Here is a 27,637-nt window from a genome sequence, read left to right on the forward strand (position 1 = left end):
TTATTACTAGGTAACACCCAGTCAAAGTATGTTTCAGAGCCATTGAAAGCCCCTGAAATTTAGGGCACTTTCTAAGGAAGGAAAACCTTGGAGCATGCCATCTGCTACTGGTAAATGCATTTATTAATGATGGATCCTTCCTCAGTATAAAATTCTACTCAGCCTAATCCTCTTCAACTACAAACCACCATCTCTGACACTGTCTTCTGAGAGCAGTGATACTACAAAACCTGACTGAAAAGATAGACTCAACAGTACATTATGAATAACACAGCAGAACCCCATATGAAACTGAAAATTAACCTCCTTGCCCAAAAGGTTAGCCACTGTTGGCACCTGAGTCCATCACAAGTGGCATTATACTCTACCTATCCTCTCTTTAACCCTCCCACCCCATTCCTTTTCTTTCTCTCTCTTCCTCTCCTTTTATCCTGCCTCTCCCATTCTTTTCCCACTCCCTCTGACATTGGCCCATGGATATGACTTAATCCAGCTGGTGGTACAAGAAATTTTAGATCCTCATTAAAGCCGATAAAGACTGCCTCACTGAGTCACAATGAATTCAACAGACAACTTAATGGGAGGCTCTGAGAACACCTCAGCAATACCCAAGAAACAGGTTCTTGCTGTAAAAACTTACTATTCAGGGGAAATAGTTTGAGCAAAGAAAGGAGTTTGGAGATTGTTTTGTATTTAAATTAATTGGGCTTCAAGAGAAGATTGCTTAAATAAAACCTGCTGATGAAGTCACGAAACGATTCCACCTTTGGAATGAGCTTTATTTTCTCATATTTTGGTAAGAAATTTGGCTCTCGATTGGGAATGCACGTCACTCTACCCACTCAAGGGCAAACTGATAAGGTACTATCAGACCAAGTGTCCAAATGAACCTGAGACTCTATCAAGGTCAGAAATGCCGTATTTCAAGCCAAAAGATCTCTCTTGGGTTTGCTTGTTTTGACTTGTAACCACAAATTTGTCTTGTCTAAGTGTCCAATCACATTATAAAGCAAAGTGCAGACCTGTACAGTACAGCATCTTCTGAAGCAACAGGATCATAGATGAAACTTTTAGGGAATTCTCTAAAGTTTTCTGCCCCTTTGATTTCCACAGGACTTTAAATTGCTTCCCCTGAAGTCAAGGAAACCAAAATGATTTTGGAAATGCTGAACCCAACGCATTATAACATCACCAGCATGGTGCCTGAAGCCGTGCCTGTGGCGACCATGCCAATCCTGCTGCTCACTGCCTTTCTTCTCTTGGTTTGGAATTATGAGGACACAACCTCCATACCAGGTAAATAAGTAATTTATTACTGTATCTGAGGAGATTGCTTACTTGGGCTTTTGGTACATGAGGGTAAAGAAAATTTGCAAAAAGGAAAAACAGAAGCCTGGGGAGATATGTGAAGATCACAGGCATGTTAGCAAACTAGGACTTGGGTGCAAAGATCTTTTATAGCAATTAGGTGCACATTTTTAATTAGCACATTAAAAGATATCTTAGCTAATCATTTCCAGTCTGCACTTTGCTTTGGTAAAGTATACTTGGCATAAGTACCCTTGCAAACAAGCTTGAGATGGGTTGGAGAGCAAGGTAAAATTAAATTCCAGAGATTTTTTTTTTTAAGGATTCCAACTTTACTCTGGGGGTGAAAATGTCTCTGGAATGCCTTCTATACTTCTTTCTCTCTCTCCTCCCACTTTGCTCATCCTTGACATCTCCCTTTCTTGTATTTATCCCTTTTCTTTTTCCTGCTCTTCATTTTCTTGTATTCTCGGGGGTGTGGTGATGGTGTAGCCACCAAAAGATTCAGAAGGGACTGGGCAGCAGGCAAAGAATGAGGACCACCACAAACTCTGATAGAACCCTGATGGAATCTCCAACAAGGTCTCTAGGTCAATCAAATACAGAGAATAATGTAATTTTCCAGATAATTCAAATAGAAAAGCTCACCACTCCACCATTAATGCCAGAATTATCAGTTAATCACCTCTGACTATATGTTTAGTTTTCAGTGATATATGTCCCCAAATCCCATAACACAGCTAATACGGCTTTATTTCAAGAGCATCACACACTTTTAAGTGTGTGGTCAGCCTAGTCACAGTGTGCTGGTTGATTCAGAGTGGGAGGGTAAGGGACTGGTACAAAATGCCCAGTGTCTGGATTATTTTAAAATTTTTTCTAATAACTGCCTGTCTTTATATGATTCAGCCTGTTATTTTAGGTTACTTTAATACCTGATTTAATGGAACATTTCATTGGTTTTGTTCTCTGCTCCCTGATGGGGTCATCTCCAGAGGAGGGAGAATTAAAGCTGAGGAAATTCTCTTCCATGGTCTTTAACTTAAACCCCCTTCCCCACCACTCCTCCTTCCTCACTGGATTTCTCTCCCCTAGAGGGCTCCCAAGCCAAGGTCAATGAATGGGAGGGGGTCATGGGAAGCAGTGTTGGGTGCCTTTTCCTCCTTTTCTCTGTCACAGCCTCAGGTGCTAAAGTCAATCCATCTGTATTATCAGGATATTGCAAAGACAGAACTTTAAGCACTGCCCATCCAGTAAGCCCCAGGCTTTCAAACTTGTAGTAAAAGAAACAGAAAGGATATAGGTGCTTGTTAAAATTGCAAATTCCTGGCCCCTGCACCAGATATAGTGAATCAGACTCTCTAGCCTTGAGACCTAGAAACATTTTAAACAAGTTCCACCAGATACTTACGCTGCTAGAGGTGGTTGTTGGAGCTCACTTGGGCCCATGAGTGAGGAGGTCAGCCTATTTGAGGCAAAAATGAGAACTGGCATCCCTGAAGTGCTGCATTGGGAAGCTGGTGTGTGCTCACTCACTCTGCCCACCACTTCCAGCAGGACCTCATGCTATCATACACTGACAGGGTAAATCATGTAGTGCAGGGAGTGGCTCTCAAGACTGTCTAAGGTGGAACCCAGGGCTGCTGGTCTTTTTGTTTGTTTGTTTGATCTCTCCAGGTGATTTTTCATAAGCAGCCAGGGTTGAGAGCCACTGAAATGAGCCTAATCCCTTCTCCTGACAGAAGGGGAAACTGAGACCCAGAGAGGTGATCTGCCTTGCCCAGGCAAAGCATTACAGAAACCATAGGATTCAAACTCCTCATTTTGTGGGTGAGGGGTGAAAGCCCAGAGAAGCGAAGTAGCTTGTCAGCTACCCAGCTGGAAGGAAGGCAGGAGTGTAGGGCATAACCAGGGAAGCCTTAATCCCAGGTTGATAATCATTTTGCTACCCAGGGAGCTTCTAGTTTCATGCTTTCTCTCTGAAAATGTGAGGTCCATTCAGAATCCTCTAATGGCACAGACTGGGGGTTCCTGTGGCCTCTGGCTGGGGTTGGAAAGATGAGGAAATTGGCCTTGTTAGGGTGGTTCTTGCTGACCATTCTCCTGAATGCCCTCTGCCAGCTCCCATGAATCACTGACTCTCTAGGTTCTTGGTTTTATAGGTCTGGGGGAAGCTCAGGACCATCGAAGACCTGAAGAGTTAAAAGGGAATAATGATTAAAAGCCCTTAAGTAAGTTAAAATGTATAAAAGTTTCACACCCATTTTTCTCTTGTGATCTTCATAGTATCCTGCTGAAGATAGGTGTGTTTATACCAGTTTTGTAGATGAAGAATCTGAGTCTCAGAGAGGGGAGATGTCTTCACAGCTAGGAAGTGACAATACTGGGACTCAAACCTAAACTTATTCAACCCATACTTACTGACAGGCCCTCCACGCCAGGTGTTTGAGGGGGTGTGTAAAGACGAAAGAGATACTGTTTCCACCCTGGAGAAAATTACATGGGAGTGACAGAGACAGGAAGGAACACACAAAGGCAGTTGGGTTAGTACCAGGGAGGGTCGTGGGAGTCTGGGAAGGGAAACAGTCATTTGTACTTGGGGGTTCTTGTGAGCTTTAGTTCAGAGAACCTGTACTAAGTTCACTAGTCTCTGTCCCGGCACCTGGAGGATGCACAGGCAGCTCCAACCTTGAACACAGGTCCTCTCCCTCCAGACAGCACACTCAGTCCTAGGCCCCACATCTCCAAAGGAGAGCACTGAGGAGGATGTGGCAACAGGTTCCCCTTTCTTCCATTAAGAAAATAATTCCCCAAAAAGTGCACAGAGTGACAGTGAATAAGCCACCACTGTCCAGCATCCTGGAAGCTACACGTGTGCCTTTTCAATCACACCCTCTCCTTCTCCCTCTCCCCCAAGGTCAACACTTGCCTGGATTTTGTGACAATCATTTCCTTGCTTTTTTATAGTTTTACCACCTAATTTGTCATCCCCAAACAACACAGTTTAATTGGCCTGGTTTTATATATTTTTCACAATTGAACCATACATTATTTATTCTTCTCTCTTGCTTCTTTTGCTCAGTATTATGCTTGTAAGATTCATCCCCATTACGGCAAACAGCTGTATTTTCTTCATTTTCACTGCCATGTAGTATTCCATTATATGAATAGCTCATCCATTATATGAATAGCTCCATTATATGAATAGCTCATTAGTTTAATACTAATTCTACTGTGGATGGACATTTGGGTTGTTTCCATTTAGGGCTACTGTGAACAGTGTTGCTATGAGTGTTTCTGTACATGTCTCTTGGTACCCCCGTGCAGCGGTTTCTTTGGGGTATATTCCTAGGAGTGGAAGGCAATAGTGTCTTGATTAGAACAGCCAGGGAGAGGTCCTGGCTGTTGTCTTCAAGGAGGCTGTCTCTGCACAAAAACATAGTGAAGTATTTACTGCTTCTCTTTGGGTGTGAAAGAGGATCCTGCAATCACTGCATGCCTAAATAAGCATTCCCAAATCTCCTGAGCAGCAGACAGCAATTTAATGTGGATGCAACCAAAACATTTCCCTAATAGTCTACCAAATTTCTCCCTTCCTAAAGCATTCTTCTCCCCAGCCAGTGGGATTAGACATCCATGAAAGTGAAAAGATCACATTGTGCTGTAATTATTTGATTTTGCAATATTTTTTTCCACATATTCTCCTTTTCTCCTGACCCAGGTCTCTGATGGAGATGAAGTTATCGTCATCATATGAGCTCCAGTTCCTAACTTGGAGCTAGTGTCTGTACCTAGTAGGGCCTTAGTAAGTGTTGGTTAGATGAATTAAATTGACATACAGTTGATCACCGAGGACCCAAGACTCTGATTCTCTTCTGGTTAAAACACTTAGGCTTTCAAACTAAGCACAGAGTCCATCACAATCTTCCGTTTTCAGTAGCTACACTGTCATATTCCAAATGTGAATGGTGGTTATCAAATATTGAGACTTTCTAAGTGGCAAATGTTTTGTTGAATAAGTCTACTCTAAAATGGCAAGATAGTTGACCTCATGTGAACTAACTGTATATTATATAATATTTTTCCATTTTTATCAAAATATAAATACTACCCAAAATACCCTAAATAAGGCTCACCCTTTATATTATCTGTGCATGTCTAATTAATTTTTAAAAATTCATTCAGAAAATATTTATTGAGCATTTACAATGTACCAAGCTGTAAATACCCAGCAAAGTATTTTGTTTTATGTATAAGTGAATTGATCGGAGGTCAGTATATCTATTGATATTTTAAGGATGTACGTATGCAACCACATCTGCTTGTTTAAATCTTTTTAAGAATTTAATGAGATTATTTTAATATATAGTCAGTCATCTACTTTAAAATACGCTATTATCAGAACAATCATAAGGTTAAAAGCCCTTTGACAGTGTTTTGGTTCTACAGACATTAACAAAGACTTCTTAAAGGAAAAAAAAAAGCAGACAGTCTTGTTCACATTAACCCAGCGATTGCAAAATTAAGGACCAAACATTATTTGTTGAATTTGGGACTGATCACCCAATGTAGATGATTCAGGCAAAAGCTTATACTGTCTAGATTATAACACAACCTTTGCCCATGGAGTGAGGGTGAGGTCTCATACAGTTGTGCACATTTTGGCTTCATATATTTCACTGATAGAATGCAATCAAAGGATAAAGATTTAGAAAAACTAATTTACAGTGAAACTCCTTAAACTGTTCCAAAAAGTTTTTATCTAATCTTCACCACCACCAGTAAACTCAAGCTACCAAGTTTGTTCTCTGATACAAACAGCATCAAATTCCCCAGTTGTTCACTGGATTAATGTTCTTTACCATTCTGCCATCACCTACATAAGCAAGGATGTGAGTGTGTGGTCATAGCTCTTGAGGAAAAGCAAATCACTGGACCCAAATTCTAGTCTACATAATTGACTCATTGCCCAGTTCCTCAGTTCTTACTTTTATTTTGCCTAGTGAGATTTGGCTTAAAATTCTTTTCTTAAACTGAGTCCATTTTGAGGGAGAAAAATAAAAGGATGTTCTTTGGGTATTACCTTTGCAGACCTTGTTTCTCCCAGTTAAAAGGATTATACTCAAACCCACTCATTCCATCAACTGGGCTATTCAAACCAAAAGTTTTCAGGCAAAACCAGACAGTCAAGCAGATCTATCAGCATGTCACTTGTCCTGGTTTCCGTGCTTGTTACAAAACAGACTGACTGATTTGTATTTGAAACTCATTAACACAATTTAACATGGCAAGAAATTAGCAGACATATACCCTACTTCATTCAGACTGAAATGATTAAGACCAAATTGAACTAGTGCTGTATGATATTGAAATATGTTTAATTCATGGCGGGATGAAGAGCCTCATGTTAAGGTTCCTCTTTTTACTCATCATATTATTAGGGATTCAAAATGTACATCAGAAGATGTAAAAGAACATTTAGATATAAAAGAATAAGAACAACTTTAACAAAAGTAGTTGCTATTTTTGGTATCGCTAAAATGCTGATTGTACCATGATGATTTTCCCAGGTCCTGGCTATTGTATGGGCATTGGTCCCCTCATTTCACATGGCAGATTCCTGTGGATGGGGATTGGCAATGCCTGCAACTACTACAACAAGATGTATGGAGAATTCATGAGAGTCTGGATATGTGGAGAGGAAACACTCATTATTAGCAAGTGAGTCTGTCAATAATCTGAGACAAAAAATTTTTAACTTGAGGCTGGGCTTTTTCCTATTTAAAAAACACAATTTATTTTAACATCTTAATGTAGTTTCTAATGCTATGATTTCACCACTGAAATTAAGGTGAGCAATTCTCAGCTAAAATTCTAACACTGTAGACAAGTAGAATAATTAGGCTTTGTTTGAGGCCAGAAGTACATAGGCAAAGAACTCTGGAAAGATGGAAATTATGCAAAGAATCTCTGGGCAGTGAATGTAGAAACTTAGAATACAGATGATTTGCTTTTAACAAAATGTACTTTAGGGAGAGACATTATCATTTCTGGTTTCCTAAGGTTTTGGTCTTATCTCTATAAATAAGCATTTTAAAAAGTACAGCCTGATACAAAGAAAACTGACTGTACCAATTTGCTAATGTGATTCTAATGCCAGGCTGATGAGCACCTATGGATGGAAGGACAGTAGAAAAAGAAGCCATTCATGTGTTAATATCCTATTTATGACTGTGTGGGGGTACCAACTACGTGATCTTAAATCAGCAACAAAATTGCCTATTTAAAAAAAAAATTATCTCCCCCCCCACCCCTGCACTGTCCATATTTTCTGGATTACTTTAGCAGAGTGAATACACTCTAAAGTTAACCAAATATGCATCATTTTACTGTGAAGAACTAGTTTTCTTGTTTATTGATTACAGAAAATGAAGAATTTCAAACAGTATATTTCAGTAGCTTTCAGATATCTGTACGAGACTTTCAGCAAAGCTATCTGCTAACATTTTCTCATTAATGGATTTTTATATTTATAATCCCTGACAGAGCTTTATTCACAAACTAAAACTGACCAAGGAAGTTTACTGATTTATTACGATTATCTGCTCAGATTTACAGATTATTGCTGAGAAGTAAGTAAAGCACTTACTTTTTTCAGGCCAAGATTACTGACATCATTTTATAAATTACTGTGGTATCCTTAGAGCCCAACTCTTTGAACAAAATATCTGAAAGAAGAGGGCAGGGGAAAAAATGCATTATACCTCCAAATATTTCAAACTATCCAGAAATTTTATGTGGATCTATCAAATACCTCAAGTTTCACCTGGTCGCTGTTTGTTTTTGTTTTTCTTGTTTCACGCAGATTGATGTTGTGACACTTTTAAGAGCAGCTAAATCAGATCATGTTCATACAAACAGAATGATTTTAGGTAGAAATGTCACTTCATTAAGTTCACTGTGAAACATTCTAATGCAGTGGTCTTCAAAGTGTGGTCCCAGGACTACCAGCTCCAACATATCTGGGAACTTGTTAGAAATGTACCATCTTTAGCCCCACTCCAGACTAAATAAGAAATTTGGGGGATGGGCCCCAGCAATTGTTTTAACAAGCTCCCAGGTGATGCTGCTGCACACTCAAGTTTGAGAGAACCACTGCTCTAAGGACTGATTCATAATTACTCTTTAATTTTACTTCTGGCCTACTAAGCTCTGGCAAATATATGTTCTTAATATGCTCTCATTAAAAAGGTCATGACTTTAGACACATTTGCAACTCACTATGGCTTAAAAATTGCCCTGGAATTGATGGCATTTGGATTTGGGAAATTGGAACTTTGATGTTTGCATTCCAGGCTTTCTCACTTCAGCATCTGCCTTCCCTGTCACCAATTTCCCAGACAGGTGAACTAACCCTCAGGATATTTCTCCAACATGACATCTACCTGCAGCTTAGGAGCCAAAAGGAGTGGTTCTTTCCCTGGCTGCACATTAGGGCCACCCAGAGAGCTTTTAAAACTCCAATGCCCAGGCCGCACCCCAGGCTTTTAGATCAGAGTTTCTGGGATTGGGACCTGGTCATCAGTATATTTTAAAGGTTCCCAGGTGACTCCAATGTACAGCAGAGCTTGAGAACCTCTTACCTAGAGAGAGAGAGGGGAGGAGGAGGTACGAGGTCTCCTGGCAGGAGGGCCTTTCCCTGGGTTTAGTGGAAGCAGCTAAGCATGGTTGGAGTGGTTTTGTCTTATCATATTACCCTTGAGTCTAGCAGGTAGTAGAGATATAAAACTAGAATTGGAGTGAAGGGTGAACGAATTTGAGAAAGTACCAGAGTACCAGAAAAGAAATAGCTCTTTGGGATATCACCAGATAAATTCCCTGGACCCAAAGGGGGATTCTCACCTTAAGACAATTCCTGAAGAAGGATCCTTGCTATGGTGAGAGAGAGTGGCTTACTGCTCTGCTTATTTAGGAGAGTAGCCTTCAGACCCTGACCAAGTCACACTGATTCACTCTGGAGATGTGGACACAACCCATGCAGCCCTTCCCCCTGCTCTTCGGTTCTTTGCCTGTCCTGTCCTCTCAGGCTTTTCTCTTGTTGGAGTCTTTGTGTTCTCTTTAATTGCCTCAGAGTCACTCAATTTTGTTGTTAAAGGCTAAGTTCCCCACGGGAATAGGACATGTTTGTCCCAATCTCCTTTCCTTGTCTGCTCTTCAAATCCCTTCCAGAACTACCAGTACCTCTTGAAAAGACCCCATTGGACCTCAGAAAGCTTTTTATTTTTATTTGAATAGTTTATCAGATTTTTTTTTTTCTTTTGAAAAGTTTGAGGTCTGTAGTCATTACAACTGGGTAGAGATCACAGTCCAACTTTTCATGGCCTTTCCAACCAGCATAGTCCCCAAATGGTAGGGGCTGCAGAACTTCAGGGAAGGGTACGGGATAAGTGCTGCTGGGATGCTGCCTAAACAACTCGGGGTGCCGGCAGTTAGTGGAACAAGCTGACCAACTGGGAAACTTGAGGCAAGCAGGCACATGAAGAACTGATATTCTTCTGGTTCTGAATGACCTAAACCCAGGTTTCGGGGTAAGACCCATCCGGTCATATGTAGATAAGTACACACAATTATCCTATGCAGGTACCCAGATGTACATATGGCTGAGCTGTGCTCTAAATTAATCAGAGTCTACAAATAATGTGTATATGTCGTGTGTGTGTGTGTGTGTGTGTGTGTGTGTGTATGTGTGTGTCAGTGTGCGTATATATATAGTAGTATATGTCATGAATACAAAAAAAAGAATTTGGGTAGTATCAATAAAGGGGAATTAGCAATTAACATACTAATTAGGGTTAAATTTGTACATCTGTTTTAATTATGAATAAATTTACAAGGGATTCATGCATTCATTTTTTCAACACACATTTATTGAGAATATAATATATAGTAAGGCCTGAATAATCCTAATTTATAAGTCATTACTGACTCCCCATTCATTTATTAAATAAATACTTACTGAGAACTTCTTGTGTACTAGGTATTGTTCTAGGCTCTGGGAATACAACAATGAACAAACCAGCCCCAAATCTCTACCTTCATGGAGCAATATATTGTTAACATACCAGCCATAAACAATTAAAATACATAGTATATCAGTAGAATATCCAGTTTTCCTGGGACTGGAGGGTTTCCCAGGAAGTGGGACTTTTGGTATTAAAACTTGGACAGCCCTGTTTAAACCAGGATGGTTGGTCACATTTATTATCAGGTAAATATGTTCTATATAGAAAAAAAAAAAAGTAGAAAGGGGTTGAGGAGGGCCAGTTGCAGGGATGGGGTGCAATTGTAAATAGGTGATCAAAGCAGGCCTCATTTAGAATGCAGTCTTTGAATAAAAACCTTAAGGACACAAGAGAATGAACCATGCAGAGATCTGAAGGAAAAGCATTCCAGACAAGGAATAGCAAGTGCAGAGTCCCCGAGGTGAGAGGCTGCCTGAAATGTTCAAGGAACAACAAGGATGCCAGTGTGGCTGAGCGTAGTTGAGATGAGATCAGAGAGGTAACAGGGTGTCCAAACACGCTGGAAGTTGCAAGCCATTGTAACAACTCTGGTTTTTACCTTGCATGAGATGGGAAGCCATTGAACAGTCCTGAGCAGAGGAGTGGCATATGTGACTCATTTGTGTTTCAGCAAGATTAATCTGACTGCTGTACTGAGACAAAGTTAAGGGGACTTCAAGGAATGGAGATAGACCATTAGGAAGTTACAGCAATAATCCAGGTGACAGGATGATGGCTGGACCAGATGATAGTAGTTGAGGTGATAAGGTAATGAGGAGAAATTCTGGATATATTTTGAAGGCAAAGTCAACAGCATTCGCTGACATTGTACGTTGGGTGCAAGAGAGAGAAAAATCAAGGTGATGCTACGGTTTTGCCTTGAATACCTAGAAAAATGAGGATATTGTCACCTGAGATAGGTGGGGTAGGTTTGGAGTGTGGCGAAATCAGGGTTCAATTCAGATATGTTAGACTTAAGAAGTCTACTATATATCCAGGTAGAATGTTGAGAATGGAGAAGGACTGAACCTTAAGACCCTCCACTATAAAGTGGTCAGAAACCAGCAAAGGAGACCAAGACAGAACAGTCAAACAGAAAAGGGAAAACCCAGGGAGCACAGTGGTCTGGCAGCCAAATGAAGAATAATGTGTATCAGAGAGAACGGAATTTTCAACTATGTCAGGTGAACAGACAGGCATTTGAGTACTGCATTTAGCAATAGGGAGATTAGGGTGACAAGAACAGCTTCAATGGAGTGGTGGGGGCAAAAGTCTGACCAGAGTAGAGAATGGGAGAAGAAGAATTGGAAAGGGCAGGTATAGACACTCTTCCAAGGAGTTTGCAATAAAAGATGCAGAGAAACGGAACAGTAGCTAAGGGGGATGTGGGGTCAAAGGAGTTTTGTTTTTCAAGATCAAGGGAGTTACAGCATGTGTGTGGTGACGGGAATGAACAATTATAGAGATTGTGAAGAGGTCCAGAGAACAAGTGGAAGAGGGTGGCCTTGAATATGGATATGGAAGTTTGTCCACAGTAATGGGAAGGGAAGTTGAATATATGGGCATAGAATCTAAATCCTGGTAGTTGGAACTTGCAGAGGTTCTCTTCTAGCTGCTTCTATTTTCTCAGTAAAATTGAAAATAAAGTCTTCAGCTGAGATTGAGCAGGGTGGAAGCAGAACATTTGAAGAGACAGGGGATGGGGTATAATAGTTTTCTAAAGTGAGGGAGTGAATGGACTAGTGAAATGTAGAACTGCCAGCTGCAGTAAGGACCTACTTGAATTTAAACCTAGACCTGTCAGAGAGAGAGACAGAGAGAGACAGAGAGAGACAGTGTTTCCCCCAGTTCCATTCAGCTACCAGGTGCAAGCTCAGATGAGCAAGCTAAGAGTTAAATTTAACCATGGCTGACAAAGTAAGGAAAGAGCCAAGGAAGTTGAGAATGGATGGAAAAGAGTAATTTAAATGATCAACAGTAAAAACTTCTAACTTTCTATTAAGAAAATTTTTCAATGAACAGAAAAGTTGAGATCAGTGCCCCCACATTCTTCCCATGACAATGACCTTTTGAAGAGAACTGGGTCAGCTGTCTCATATAGTATATCCCACATTCTGAATTTCTCTCGTTGTTTCATCACAGTATCATTTAACATATTCCTCTATTCCTTGTATTTCTTGTAAATGAAATTTAAGTCTAAAGGCTCAGTAAGATTCTGGTTAAGCATTTCTTTAATAATTCATCATTGATATATTGACTAAGTGCTTGAACAGTCACTTCAACTGCATCACATTAGGAGACAGTAACAGGTTCTCCCACTATAAGTGATGCTAAATTTGATTACCCAGTTAGGGTGTTACAGCGAGATCTCTCTATTATAAAGACAGTTTTTCTCTTGCAGCGACCCTAGAATTTAAGCTGGGTAAGTGAGGATATTAGAGGAGCAAAGGACAGTGAAAAGGTGGTAAGATTGATGGAGCCTAGGCAAAGGCACAGAACAGCTCTACACAAAGCAAGTGTTTTATAAATATTTGATACAATTATCCCATTAATTGCCTCCTCTGTGTTTCTAGTGCACAGCCTGCTTGGACTTGGCCACAGGTATGAGTTGTTTAAACTGGGAACTGTAGCGTGCCTTCCTCCTCACCATCTAACAAGTTTTGTTTCCTGCCAATTTTTTTTTTTTTTTTTTTTGATAGACAATGGGTTTGCAATCTTTGGCCATGCCTTTTGACTTTAGTCATGTTTAAGGAAGAATAATGACTCTAGTGACCAGACAATTTACACTACCTACTCTCCCTTCAGAGTTCTCTCCTTGTGGTGAGAAATTCCTGTCAGTACAACTTTCCCCTCACCAGCGTTACAGGGTTGCCACACAGCAGGAATGAGGTCTCTACTATGGTCTTAAGTGCAGGAGGACTTCAGGACTGGGATCTCAGTTCATCACCAATCTTTTCTCTTTCACTTTCCCTTTTACTCTGGTTAGAAAAATCTAACCTAGTTTTTGGTTAATGACCTTGTTCTAAATTGGTCTTCTGTGGCCAGTCACATTTTGCTCACTGTGGAAATCACTTCTGCTTTGTCTGCTTTGTCCCTTGCCAAGGCTTAGCCTCTGACTCAAAATAGCTGAGATGTTGGCGCCCTCTGACGGCCACTGATTTAAAAAGTTACCTTTTATTAACTAAGGAACACTAGTTGGGTTTGTTTTCTGTTTGGGGTTTTTGTTTTCTTTTTTAATTAACAATTCTTCAAAAGAAATAGACAACGTGTATACACAAGTTCACAAAAATAGTGTTCTGGTTGACCTTTAAGTGCTTAAAATTATTAGATTCGAGTGTGTGAACAGAGTATACAAATCACTTAATCTGTTTTAATTATAGAATAAGGTGGGGAAAGCAAGAAAAGCTAGAGTGTTCCAATCTATTAATAAGAATTTCAGCCCTTCCTATGGCATTATTTTTCTATACAGGAAAAAACTTTTAAACTATTTGTCAGTCAAAGTAATTCCCTGGAATGCAAACAGAAGCATCTGGATTTTAGCTTTTGTTTTTGTTACTCGGAAGAGGAAAACTCGTCCAAAACTTGGGATCATTTGATGAATATAATCTGGACTCAAATCAAGAGGATATTTGATGTGATAGATAGCTTTTTTATATGAAAATAGGATTTTTTTCCTGAAATAAATATTATGTAAAGAATTTATATATTTTATTCTCATTTCTTGGCACTGCTATACTTTCAAGGGGTCGCTTTTAAAGTTTAAAATAGGACAATGGAGCACATAATGAGCGTGAGTGAGTGGCTAATACATAGTTCACAGTCTAATTCATTCAGGCAGAGCAAAGCTTTTTTCGCCCAGCGTCTTTTATGGAAATCTATTTAGCAGGCCTTAACTGAACATCCTCACTAAGGCAAAGTCATCCTTTTAGAAGCCAAGTGTCAACTCTGAGAGGGAAGAGCAAGTGTTAATGAAGGCAGCCACTCCAGCCCAGTTTGAACCAATTGTGTGTAACACAGTAGCCATTCTCCATCCTTGAGAGTTGTGTTTTCTGAAAACTTCCAAAGTAGGAGAATCTGCAAATGAGAAATATTCCAGAGGAGTTGCAGTGAACATATGAAAGGTTGTATAGATATTAAGTAACAACAACAGCCGAAACAAAGATAACACCAAAGACATTTTACCCATTATGAATTTGCAGTACTGGGTACCATGAAATTGCTTTCCATTTGCACGCCAGAGAATGTTCAGGTTCTCCCTCCCTTACAATACCAAAGAGACTTATAAATATACTTGGCTTTCTTGCAGTAATGTGCAGATTTTCTTTCTATCCCCCCACTCAAGTGTATAGTCCCTTTCTAATTTTATGTTCCCTGCCTCTGGATTCCACCCTGGTCCTGGGATAACTTCCAATCTTGAGGTGGGAAAAGCTGTGGAGAATCTATATTTAACTGACCTAGCAGAACCGAGGGGTTAAGTTCCCAAGTCCAGTGTCAAAGGTTGTATGGCTTTAGCTCTGCCCAAGACAGATTCCCACCAGAGCACATGGGGTGGGCAAATTTTATACATGGTCTGGCTCCTGCCCTGTTAATATGGCTGAAATACAGATGAAGGACAGCTTACCCTGCCTCAGCTTTCTTCATCTTGCTCATAGTTGCACTGCAGAACACCTCTACTCTTCTACTAACTACTTGGCCTCCCTTTTTAATTCCCAAACCCCTGTCCTTTCTTTTTCTCATTATCTCCAAGAAAAATGAATTATATACTAAAATGGACATTTTTTTTTGAAGTTGCAGAAAAATATATAAAGAAAAGTCAATTTGCATATGCTTGCATTTTAGTAAGGGGAATTTGTATTTAGCTGTGCTAAACACATGTAAATGCTGTGAAATAGGCCGTCTAACCTTTAGGGCTGGCTATCATGCCTCTCACGTGAGCTGGGTACTTTGGAACATGCTTTGTTAGCTTAGGGAGTCAGAGGGTAATAAATGAGATCCTTGTCTATGCCTGAATGTGCCAAACCATATCCTTTGTGGTTCTCTTGCATATTCAGCATCACTGAGACAGTTGAGGGACCTGTGCCTCAGATATTGTGGCCCCTGACTGCTCTGATGCTATGTATAAAAAAAGCCTGGGCTTGCAGGAAGGCGGATTAGATATGACCTTTCTTTCCTCACTCACCCAACCTGATCATCCAACTATGCACCCCTCCAACTGAGGATTTTGGGGTCTGAATACTTGTACCTCTTTTTGCGCTATTCTCTCTGCCTCTTTTCCTGTCTGCACTGACTTCCTTCTGTATCTTTAGGTAAGTTCATCTCATTTGATTTCTCCAACTGGTGTTTCTATCTGGTCTTTCAGTCACTCTAAGTCTGCGATATTGCCATTTATCAAAACAATGGAGACATAAACACGCATGTGTCACGATCGTTATCCTCTCTATCCATTGATGGTGAACACCATTCTTGTCTGTCCTCAAACACCTTCCATCCTACTTCCCATGCAAAGTTAGCAGCATAGCTTTTTAACTCCTGAATCTTTGCTTCCATCTGGGTCCCACACTAACCTATTTTCCAACCTCAGCCCCTTTCCACTTTCCACAAGAAATTCAGTCACCCTTAGCATTTCTTAGTTTTTCTCTTGGTATATGAAGAAAGAGTTTATATCACAAATCCCACAACTCTCAATTTCAAAAATTCCCAACAGACATTCTTTTCTCCCCAAGTCCCTCTGTTTTAGTTTGTTAATGCTGCCGGAATGCAAAACACCAGAAATGGATTGACTTTTATAAAAGGGGGTTTATTTGGTTACACAGTTACAGTCTTAAGGCCATAAAGCGTCCAAGGTAACGCATCAACAATTGGGTACCTTCACTGGAGGATGGCCAATAGTGTCTGGAAAACCTCTGTTAGCTGGGAAGGCACGTGGTGGCGTCTGCTCCACAGTTCTAGTTTCAAAATGGCTTTCTCCCAGGATGTTCCTCTCTAGGCTTCAGCTTCTCTCCAAAATGTCACTCTCAGTTGCTTTTGGGGCGTCTGCCCTCTCTTAGCTTCTCTCGAGCAAAAGTCAGCTTTCAAAGGCCGTCTCCAAAATGTCTCTGCAAGCTGAAGCTCTTCTCTCAGTTCCAGTGCGTTCTTCAAAGTGTCCCTCTTGGCTGTAGCTCCTCTTCAAAATGTCACTCACAGCTGCACTGAGTTCCCTCTGTCCGTCAGCTCATTTACATGGCTCCACTGACTGAACTTAGACCCACCCCAAATGGGCAGAGCAACACCTCCATGGAAATTATTGAATCAGAGTCATCACTCACAGCTGGGTGGGGCACATTCCACAGAAACACTCAAAGAATTACAATCTAATCAACACTGATAATGTCTGCCCACACAAGATTACATCAAAGATAACAGCGTTTGGGGGACACAATACACTCAAACTGGCACAACCTCTTTGGCTAGACTATGAACCAAGAGCCCTCTACCACCAACACATCCTCACCAAGTGTGCCATTCATCCCAGCTCATTCCACTTCTCCTTCCCCTAGTGCCAACTGCACCCACCATCCAGTCTGTCCACCATCACTTATCATGCAAGAAACTTCCTCTTCTTTCGATGCCTGCAGGCTAACAAAACATCTCAACAAAGGGAGTCTCTCTCTACAAAGGAATTCTGTACCACTGTCCTGAGAAGACAGTATTCTCTTCACATGTGTAACCCCCATGACTTCTTCAGCTAGAATTTTATAATGTTTTTATAACTCTCGGTATCTCTTCATACTCCATATTAGGGCAGGAAGCAGGTCCTCAAGGAGGAAATGGGTGGGGAAGGGAGAGAAAGAAGGAGCTGTGCCCTCCTCCTTCCTAGTTCCTCTATTCCTGGGCAGCCAAAGCTGAGTGTGAAAGCAAAACAGGAGAGGAGGAGCTGGGATGTTCGATGGAGCCTGGGTTATTGGCAAGATCCCAGCATGGCCATATCAAGGGCTATCTAATGGCTCTCCACATCCTCTATCATGTGAGAACCCTGTGACCCTGGAGACCTTGATGTGTCTTGCTTGGAATGCAGAGATAGCTGCTGCTGCCACCACAGTAAGCCTCCCTAGCCCAACCCAGCCAGCCAAGCCCAGGGCCAGAAGAAGTGCCCAAGGAGACATCCTTCAAACCTAGATTGATAACCCCCTGGAGGGGCTAGGCCTGACTAGAGACTCTGGAGGATGGGCAGGACTAGGCAGAATTGCTGGTTCAAAACCAAAGAAGTAAGACTTCAGCAATTCCAGCAACTGCAACTCTCAATTCTGAGGCTCACTCTTGCAGGGAGTGGCACTGTCTGCAGTGCTGCCAGATGGTGCCTGCAAAGCTGCAGGCTCTCATGGCTCTCATGGTATTGAGGGTTCAGCTGAACAGTCGTGAGCTCTCAACCCTAGTAGTGAGTAGTATTTTGGGGACTTGGAATTAGAAAACAGAGGGAAATAAGGGTATGTGTGTGTGCGTGCGCACATGCATGCGTGTGTCTATCTATCTTTAGTGATGCTTGAACATGGACCCAGTAGGTAGAAATGTGTCAATGGAGGAAGGATGTTCTCATGCTAACAGACATGCTTATTCAACCAGAACACTAGAAAGCTCGCATTTGGATTAATGTGCATTTGCTAAGAGAGCCTAGTAGACAAATGCATCATCATCAGTTCTCCTAACCCTTCAAAATCAATGTCAAGGTTTGCTTTCTTTTCAGGTCCTCAAGTATGTTCCACATAATGAAGCACAGTCACTACAGCTCCCGATTTGGTAGCAAACTTGGGTTGCAGTGCATTGGCATGCATGAAAACGGCATCATATTTAACAATAATCCAGCCCTCTGGAAAGCAATCCGACCTTTCTTTATAAAAGGTAAGCAGGTACCTGGCTACATGCTGATCTTCTGTCTATGGATGTGCCTTTTTTTTCAAAATCATATCTTAAATTCTGCTTTTTTCATAGTTTTGAAATAATCGTAAGAAGAATAGCTACTATTCATTATGTTTTTACTACATTGTAGGCATTGTTCTAAGAACTTAATACTTTAATCTCACATCAACTTCATGTGGTAAATACGTATCACCTACATTTTACATACAAAATCTAAGACACAAAGAGGTTAAATAACTTGTGCAAGATTCCAACCTTAATAGAGAGAGGCTTGGGATACAACCGCACATCCTGCCTGTTTAATCACTACAAATTCTTTCTTTTTGTTCATGTACAGAGCAATTTTATAGAAGTGAAGAAGACATGGAGTTATAAGAATCATTTCAATTAAGAATTTAGTGTGTTAATCACATTTGATTTAAAGAAGCCTAAACAATGTGTTTGCTCAGTCTTTGACTGACAGCACAGATGTTTTAGCAGAAAGCAATTCATGAATGAAATCAAAGAATTTTAGACTGGGAAGGATCTGTATATATTATCTTATCTAGCCTCTGAGTTTTACAGTTGAGGAAATGAAGTCCTAAGAGACACTGTGATTTATGACCAGGCAATATGGCTAGTAATGGAAGAAAAGAGACCCAATCCCAAACTGTCTCATCCAGTGAGCCTTTACTATATGATGCTGAAATGAAGCTTTTGGGGGATGTTTTGGTTTGCTAAGGCTGCCAGAAAGCAATATACCAGAAATGGGTTGTCTTTTACAATGGGGATTTATTGGTTTACAAATTTGCAGTTCTAAGGCCACGAAAATTCCCAATTAAGGTATCAACAGGATGATACCTTCTCTGAAGAAAGGCCACTGGCATCCAGGGTTCCTCTGTCACATGGGAAAGCACATAGCCAGCATCTGCCAGTCCTTTGCTCCCACGTTTCGTTGCTTTCAGGTTCTGGCTCTTTCAGTTTCTGTGGGTCCTTGCTTGCTTTTACCAGGGCTTTCCTCTCCAAACTCTCTAGGTGTTTCTCTCTTTGTGAGCTCTCTCTGTGTGTTTCTCTCTGTCTCTCTCATTAGGTACTCCAGTAAAGGATTAAGATCCACCTTGAATTAGGTAGGTCACATCTCAATTGAAACAACCTAATCAAAAGGTCCCACCTACAATAGGTCTATACCCATGGGAACGGATTAAATGAACATGGCCTTTTCTGGGGTACATAACAGCTTCAAACCACCACAGGGGTTATACATGATCAACCTTTGACATTGTCATCAAGGAAGATAATCCTGTCCTGGAAACCTTGTCAGGGATGGAATCTGGGACTAGATGGATCTTTGATTTGACTGTGAACTGGTGATATTCTTCCCTCCAGCCAGCCTCCGTACTGAATTTAGACTCTTCCTGCATGGCTGCTAAAGCAGGGAAAAGCCATGCCTGTCCCAGCTGAGTGTTGATCTCCCTTCTATAGAGCTGCCCAACACCAAGATTCAGCATAGCTGTATTGCAGACAGCCCCATTACATTAGTTTCCTATTGCTACCATAACAAACTGCCACTAACTTACTTGCTTAAAACAACACATTATTTTACAATTCTGTAGGTCAAAAAATTTTACAGTGGCCCTGTGGGCCAAAATGAAGGTGTCAGTAGGGCTGCCTTCTTTTCTGGAGATTCTAGGAGAGAATCCATTTCCTTGCCTTCTCCAGCTTCTAGAGGCCACCCACATTCCTTCCTCCAGTTTCAAAGCCAGCAAAGGCAGGTCAAATCCTTTTCAAGTCACATCTCTCTGGCCCTTCCTCCCTTCATTGTGTCTTTTTCTGACTCTGACCTCAGCTGGAAAAGGTTCTTTGCTTTTAAGGATTCACTTGATTAGGCTGGGCTCACCTGGATAATCCAGGATACTCTCCCCAACTCTTGGTCCTTAACCTTAATCACATCCTTTTCCCATATAAGGTGATATATTCACAGGTTCTGACGATTAGGACCTGGATAACTTTGGGGGGTTATTTTCTGCCTACCACTCATGATAGAACACATCAATTCCCTTATGCCTTACAAAAGTATAGAATTGCTTAATGGAAAGTGTATAGGACTCAGGGTTGTAGGTTGTGGACTTAAGTCCCTGCTCTGCCACTTATTAACTACATAACTTTGGGCAAGTTACTAAGCCCCTCTGAACTTCAGTTTCCTTATCTATAAGAGGTAATAGATACTACAGAACTTATATTCTAGGGTTGTTGTGAACAGTAAATGAGAGAATGCTTTGAAAACTGTAAGATCCTATGGAAATGTAAGTTTTATTTTTACTCTGTTGTTTTGCTTAGGTGTATTCGGAATATACAGGAGCAGTTAACTTCCACATACCAATATCCTTTACCTTCATATGCAAGAACTCATAGAATTTCTAAATTCATCCATTTGTTTAAACAACTACTATGCTTTCATTATGGAACTAGGTACCAAAAATACAATGACAAATAAGACATGGTGCCTGCTCTTGAAGAATTCATAACAGGGGGATGGGCTGACAAACCAACACATCACCAAATACAGCACCAGGTGATGGGTCATGCTAGAGATGTGCACTGCGTGCTACAGAGCCCACATAAATGGGCCATCTAAAGCACCCTGAGGGGTCAAGGGAGGCTTTTCAGAGGAGTTGATGCTTAAGACGAATTTTGCAAGAAGGTAAAAGCTATCTAAAGTAATAAAGTGTGACAAGGAAAGGCATTCAAGGAGGAAAGAATAGGATTTGCAATGGTAGAAAGGACAGATGAGCACGGCATGTGCAAGGAGCATGACATCTTCATGGACACATGCAGGACTGAGGTCAAGGGAAAGGCAGAGCCAGATCACCAAAGACCCCTGTGCTAAGCCAAGGCAGTGAGCTTATCGCAAAAGCTATGGGGAATCACTAATGACTTTAAGCACATGAACATATTTGTGTTTTAGAAAAACCCCTCTGGCAGCAGTGAATGAAAAACTAGAAGGAAGCATGAATATGAGCAATGAGAATAGTCAAGAGCTACTGCAGTAAAGCAGGACACAAAATTGAAGCAGATGGAGGGGAAAAGGTGCAGAGATACAAGAGATGTTAAAAGAGTAGAATCTACATTATTTGGAAATTAATCAAAAGACTTCATGATTTATTTAATTACCCCTATATATGGAAGACCAGATTTTCTAATAAAAATGCTACAAAACTGGACCCAAATTAAATACCAAAAAATAGTGGGATAATTGCCTATTGAAAATTCACTGTGGTGCCTGACATTTTTAAAAATGAGAGTTCCAAGCATTTCTTGATGTATCTTTTAGACTTAGACTCCTTGTTGGTTTTCCTGAAAGAGTAGAAAGCTTGGGATTAGTTTTGATATCTAAAATAATAAGGTTACTGGAAGTATTGACTTACTAGGTGTGTCTGTGGAGAAAGAGTCAAGTGCCACTTAGACTGGGGTGATGGGGAAAGGAGTGAGAAATAGGATGTGTTTCCCGAAACTGCTAAAAGAGTTGTCTATATCGATGGAATTTGCCAATTACTTGCTCAATTCTCTTTTGACCTGAACAGATTCAATAGCTTTTAGCACATTTTAAAATTAAGATCATGTCTATATCATATCTGTCTATAAGCAATGATACTACATTTTCTTTATGTGTTTGAAATGTGGCTTCCAGTTCTTGGACAGAAAAGCAAATCTTGCATAAACCTGGAAGAAAACCACTAATGATATTCAAAGCCAACCCTTCCGCACAGAGGTTTGAGCCAAAAGGAATCATTTGTTCCACTTGCAGTGTGATAGTTACCCAGGGTACAACATCCTGGTTGAATATGCCAAGTCCTTCCTACTATCAGAAATATGCTCCCACCTCAACTTTCCTTTTCACATATATAGAAATATTAAGAGCCTAGAACCACTCCTCAGGCATCCTTTCTCATAGGCCAAGTCTGCTTTCAGATATGGGGATTCTGAAGCTCAACTTATTATTTCTGGGGGGTAAGAAGGGATAAGAGAGAGAAGAACCTTCTGGAATTATGCCTACAAAGTTCCTCAGGATTTTTCATCTCATTTCAAGGATTCTGACTTTACAGCTAGTCTGAACAATATAAAATATAAGAAAGAGAGACTGCTCCTAAAGGAAGCTTAAAGAAACTTAGAACAAAGAGAGAAAGGGGGATTTTAAGAGTTCAGTTTTCATGGAAGACCATCTACCAGTCAGGAAGGGTAAGCTCTGAACCAGTTCACTGTAGCTGTTTCATTCACCCATTCATTCCTGTATTGGTGACTATATATCAAATGCCACCATGTTCCATGGACTTGCAGTACAAATGGTTATAATAGGTTGCCCCTGCCCTTAAAGAGTTTCTGGTCCAGTGAGGAAGACCGCTAAACAAACAAGGAAGTACTTGGCTATTAGGCCTTTGGCTGAGTAAAATAAATCTGGAAGTGGCCTGAAAATAAAACTAAATTAATAAGAAGGGCACTTTTGGCGATTCGTAAGAACAGCATTTTACAGATATGACTTAAAACCAGAAAGCATCTCAGATCAAATACTTAAGATCCAATTTGACTAGTTATGTAGTAATATCCAGCCACCTATTGAAACATAGAATAAATATGACCATGATCAAATCCAAGTTATCTTTAGAGGGAAAAGTATACAATAAATATGAAAAATCACTGATTTGTGATTTATCGGAAGTACTAAATGTTTCGATTGCAGTCTCATAAATGGTTTGCATGAAGAAAAGTCTGATTTTGAACAGATTTTTTTTAAAAATAACATTTAATTAATTTTAATCATAAAGGTGATACATACTTATAGAAAACTGGAGAATACAAAGAGTTCAAAGAATATAAAAATTTCAGTCAAGATGTTGGCTTAAAATTCGTGGATAATTAAGTTCTAAACATAAAAGCCAAAATAGCCTATTTGTGTGTACTCTGGAGTTGGTAGTGGCTTACTCTTTGATGCATACCCTTCAGCTCTATCTGGCCCTGGCCTTGTGCGGATGGTGACAATTTGTGTTGAATCCATCAAAACACATCTGGACAGGTTGGAGGAGGTCACCAGTGAGGCGGGATATGTCGATGTGTTGACCCTCATGCGGCGCATCATGCTGGACACCTCCAACATGCTATTCTTGGGGATCCCCTTGGACGGTACTGACATTTTCATTCTCGTGACTTGATAACCTGTCTTTATTAAAGAAGGGGGCTTGTCCATACATTACTTTTGTTTAAATATTTCTATGTATTCCCCTAAAGGTTTTTCCTAGGGTCTCTCTCTCATTCACTTACAATATATAAATTTCTATAAAATAGAGACCATCTTCTGTTTCTTCTGAATCTCTCCTCATTGCTCTGAGAAGTAAGATTCTACACACAGTAGCAACTTAACAAATGTGATCAATTCATTCAGTCATTAATAAAACCTGCCACCAGATATATTTTGTAAATTATTTTGTATATCATAAAGCTACTAAGTAGGAAAACTTTGACTCTATCTATATGCTCACCATGGTGATGCTGTTGCTGCTGATGGAAATGATAATTGCTAAATACTACACGGAAATGATGCAAATCGCTACATAGTATCTATTATGCACCAAGCAGTAGAAAAAGTGCTTCACCTAACGGTTTCTCATTTAATATTTACAGCAACCCAGATAAAAAGCTACTTTCTTCACTATAACACAGAAGTGAATATGAAAACATGTACACACAACTCCACTACCACCAAAGAACAAACATCAATCATTTGGATTAATTTCTCTCTGCTGACATTAATTATGTCCAGTTTAATATAATTATTCCTGAATTAATTTTCAGCAGTGTTCACTGATTCACACAATCGTCCAACAAATATTTATTGATTACCTATTTATGCAAGGCACTGTTCTAGGTTCTAGAGATAGAGCAGTGAACAAGATACAAAGTTCTTGCCTTCAAGGAGCTTATATTTCAGTGCAGGATAAAGACAATAAACAAATAAATATATAACATTATATTAGGCAATGATAAGTGCCTCAAAAAAAAAGAGATGATAGAAAGTGGAAGGGGCAGTGGGAGTGGGCATGGTTATTACAGAGAGGATGTCAGGAAAGGCTTCTTTTTAAATGAGGCCTAAATGAATTGAGCCTATGAGCCATGCACAGATATGGGAGAAAAGCATTTCAGGGAGAGGGAACAATGCGTAATTTAAATGCTTGCCCAACCAGCTGAGCTTTATTTAATACATGCTGCCTGATTTACATTTGGTAAAAAGACAAGCCATGAGCAGTACCTTTCTCCTCTCCAGCATTCAATGCCTCATCTCCCCTGCTCTTTAACCACTTACAATAGTCCTAGAAACCTCATCTGATTGTCATTTGGATGGAAACCTCAATTCACTGAGAATTTTTAGTCACACCCTCTCACCTAATCTTTCAGGCAGAGACCCCATTCCCAGCTTTCCTGTTCTGTATAGATCTCTCCTAAAGTTAGGCAGGCATGTATTTTATAAGTCTCTGCCTGTAGTTCCCCCCACCCCCGTTCTTGGTTATTAGGAAGGATCATGTAAAAGGAATTGTAAGTCTCTCCATTACCGTATGTGAAACTAGAGGACCTATATAACACAGACAAAGATACGTCTATTTCCCTCCTTCTCACTCAGTCCTTGTCAAATTCTCAATGTGCCTGAGCAATCCAAATGTAACAAAGAGGAAAGGACGTCTCCAAGAGGTTGGAAAGGATGGCCTCCAGCCAGAGGGCCTGCCCGTCACACTGGCTGTCTGGTGTTGGGCAAAGTTCTTACTTTCACTAAACTGCAGTTTCTTCATTTGCAAAATGATGACACTATCACCTCTCTGGCAAGACTGTAAGGATCAGATGAATTCTCTTTTGTAAAGTACCTAGAACCATGGCTGGAATTTAGCAGTTATAAATAAATTATCTTCTCCCTTCTCTTCTGTGCATTGACCCAGAATAACTGGAGAAAAGCAGGGGTGTTCTTTCCTCTCATATTCAGATTAATTAAGAAACATTCATTAGGAGCTGATGATGCACAAGGTGCAGGATCTGACATTAAAGATACTAAGATGAATTAAACTTCAGACTGAAAATAAGTGTGAAAGCTATGTGAGGAATGTTGTAAAAAAATGAATAAGGCACTATGAGATGAGTATACAATCAGGGGCTATTAATTAGAATGTGTACACAGCATAGATTGTCCATTTAATGGCTTTGCTTACCCAACACCAAATGAAGTGAAAATGTGGCTATCTACCACAGCAGAGTGGCAGGGCTCTTTGCCCTATCCAGTTGCCAGAGTTGAGGCTGTAACAACCATAATTACTAATCTCCATCTTATTCTTCATTGTCTAGAAAAACAGGAGGAATTTGGAGGCTCAGCCAAAGGCGGGTATGTGAGTTTCTAGGCTATATCTGAAAAGCAAAATTTAAACCTGGCAACTCTCTGGTTAATTTGGCCAATTTAGGTGCCAAGTAGAATGAATTAGTGATGGATTGTCCAGTAGTAGTTAGTCATATAGTTGAAACATCCAATGAAGGTGGAACCTTACCCAGCTTAGAACCCAGATTGGTAGGAGAAGCTACAAGGACTGTTCTCTGCTCCAAGCACTCTTGGACTCAAACTTTGCTCAACTGCTTTGCTCTTTTTCTCTCTTTTTTCCAGAAACTGCCATCGTGGTTAAAATCCAGGGTTATTTTCATGCATGGCAAGCTCTCCTTCTCAAACCAGACATCTTCTTTAAGATTTCTTGGCTATACAAAAAATATGAAAAATCTGTGTAAGTAACACAAGTTGGGAAGATTTATGAGTGAGACTAGATTGTTTTTCACTATCTTTGCTATTTTTGGCCTCTTCAGCAAGGTTTCAGCTCTCCAAAGCCCACAAGGGAGCTGTTAAGATGCTATTGAAACTCTTCTTACAGCAATCTGTCTGCAAGCAGCCAGGCCAAAGAGTAAAAGAATCCTTTCGCTGGGGCCGTTTCTCAGCAAGGAGGCCGAGTGTGTGGTCTGAGAAAGTCATCTCTGGAACCAGGACACTGCATCATATTATATTGTGAATTGAAAAGAAGGGTTGGCTGACCATATCAATCTTATCTATCAAAACCCTCTATGCAAAAAAAAAAAAAAAAACCCTCTACACGTCTGGAAAAATGGAAACAGTCAACTTACAGTTGTGTTGCTTCTGAATGAATTTAGCATAATTCAACTTGTAGGAGTTTATGATAGTCTCAAAAATTTTTTTTCATAGTGAATGAAGTCTTTAACAAAATGGTTAATTTTGTTGTTGTTTTATATCTTGTTTCTTTGGGGAACTTTGAAACTGTCATTAAATGGCTTTGCTTGGTGTTAGACTAATCTAGCAGAAAATTGGCAAATGCCCAATGGCCTGCAGGCTAATCAATGGGTTTTAAGAGTACAAGTGACCAGCTACTAGACACTGCCACCTCTAACCACCAGTGGAACACCCATGGAATCTGGAGGCAGACAAACCTGGTTTATATCCTGTCTCCATCAATTAGTAACTAAATGGCCTTGGGAAGTTACTTAAAGTTAAATATACCTTACCTTCCAGAGTGGAGGTATAGGTTAATGAGATCATATATGTGGAGCAATTAGCACAAAACATAGCATATAACTAAATATATTAGCTTTCCCCTTCCCTATGTTCATATCTTCCCTATATATTCTTGACTATCCTAAATCCTCCATCTCTAAAAAGTCCCCAAACTTGTTTGAAGACAACATTGCCTCGTTTGTGGATTTTGAAATTCAGCAATATTAAGTTTCTAGAGAAGAAGCCAACTTGATGTTGCTTTGTATGTTCTCTTGTGGTTGATGATTATTAGGTGGATGGTTTGGACACTTGGCTTTTTAGACAACTCATTCAGTTTCCATCAGAGTTTACTGTGGCTGACTTGAATCAATTAGATAAAGGACTCATCTCTTTACTGTGTCAAATTTGGTGGTGGTGTTCTGGAGAATCTCAATGTGCAGTTCTTGGTCATTAGATTAGCCTTGGTCTTGGCCAGAGGACTGAAAGAGACTTATTGCATGAGACTGTTTGATGGTTTCTCCTGGGTTTCTGTAGAAATTAGCATCCCCTCTCTCTATATTTGCCAATGGTTAATGCACTCATTTACATCTCCTACATTCCAGAACAGTAAAGACCTAGAGAAATCATTTAATCTTCCCTGCCTGTGCCCTTGCATTAATGTCAATACTTTCAAAAAATCCTTATAGAAAAGATTCTGGGACATCTACCCCACCTCTATTTACTCAATTTTATATTTTTACCTCTTTTAATTCTTAATATTACAAATGGTATTATTTTCTGTTTTTCATTTTGGCAAATGTAACGCTTTTCAGCCACA

At 40.1% G+C, this 27,637-nt stretch overlaps 1 protein-coding gene across 1 annotated transcript in view; it reads left to right on the forward strand.

The window, feature by feature from the left end:
- Positions 1 to 1,151: 1,151 nt before the first annotated feature.
- Positions 1,152 to 27,637, forward strand: part of LOC119532016 (aromatase) — a 35,614-nt gene continuing 9,128 nt past the window's right edge. The window contains exons 1-5 of the mRNA XM_037833977.1: positions 1,152 to 1,296; positions 6,879 to 7,029; positions 18,091 to 18,245; positions 23,241 to 23,417; positions 25,930 to 26,044. Of these exons, the coding sequence (XP_037689905.1) occupies positions 1,152 to 1,296; positions 6,879 to 7,029; positions 18,091 to 18,245; positions 23,241 to 23,417; positions 25,930 to 26,044 (743 nt within the window). The remainder of the gene's footprint in view (positions 1,297 to 6,878; positions 7,030 to 18,090; positions 18,246 to 23,240; positions 23,418 to 25,929; positions 26,045 to 27,637) is intronic.

This window comes from Choloepus didactylus, chromosome 4 (genome assembly GCF_015220235.1).
Source record: "Choloepus didactylus isolate mChoDid1 chromosome 4, mChoDid1.pri, whole genome shotgun sequence".
Classification (NCBI taxonomy): domain Eukaryota; kingdom Metazoa; phylum Chordata; class Mammalia; order Pilosa; family Megalonychidae; genus Choloepus; species Choloepus didactylus.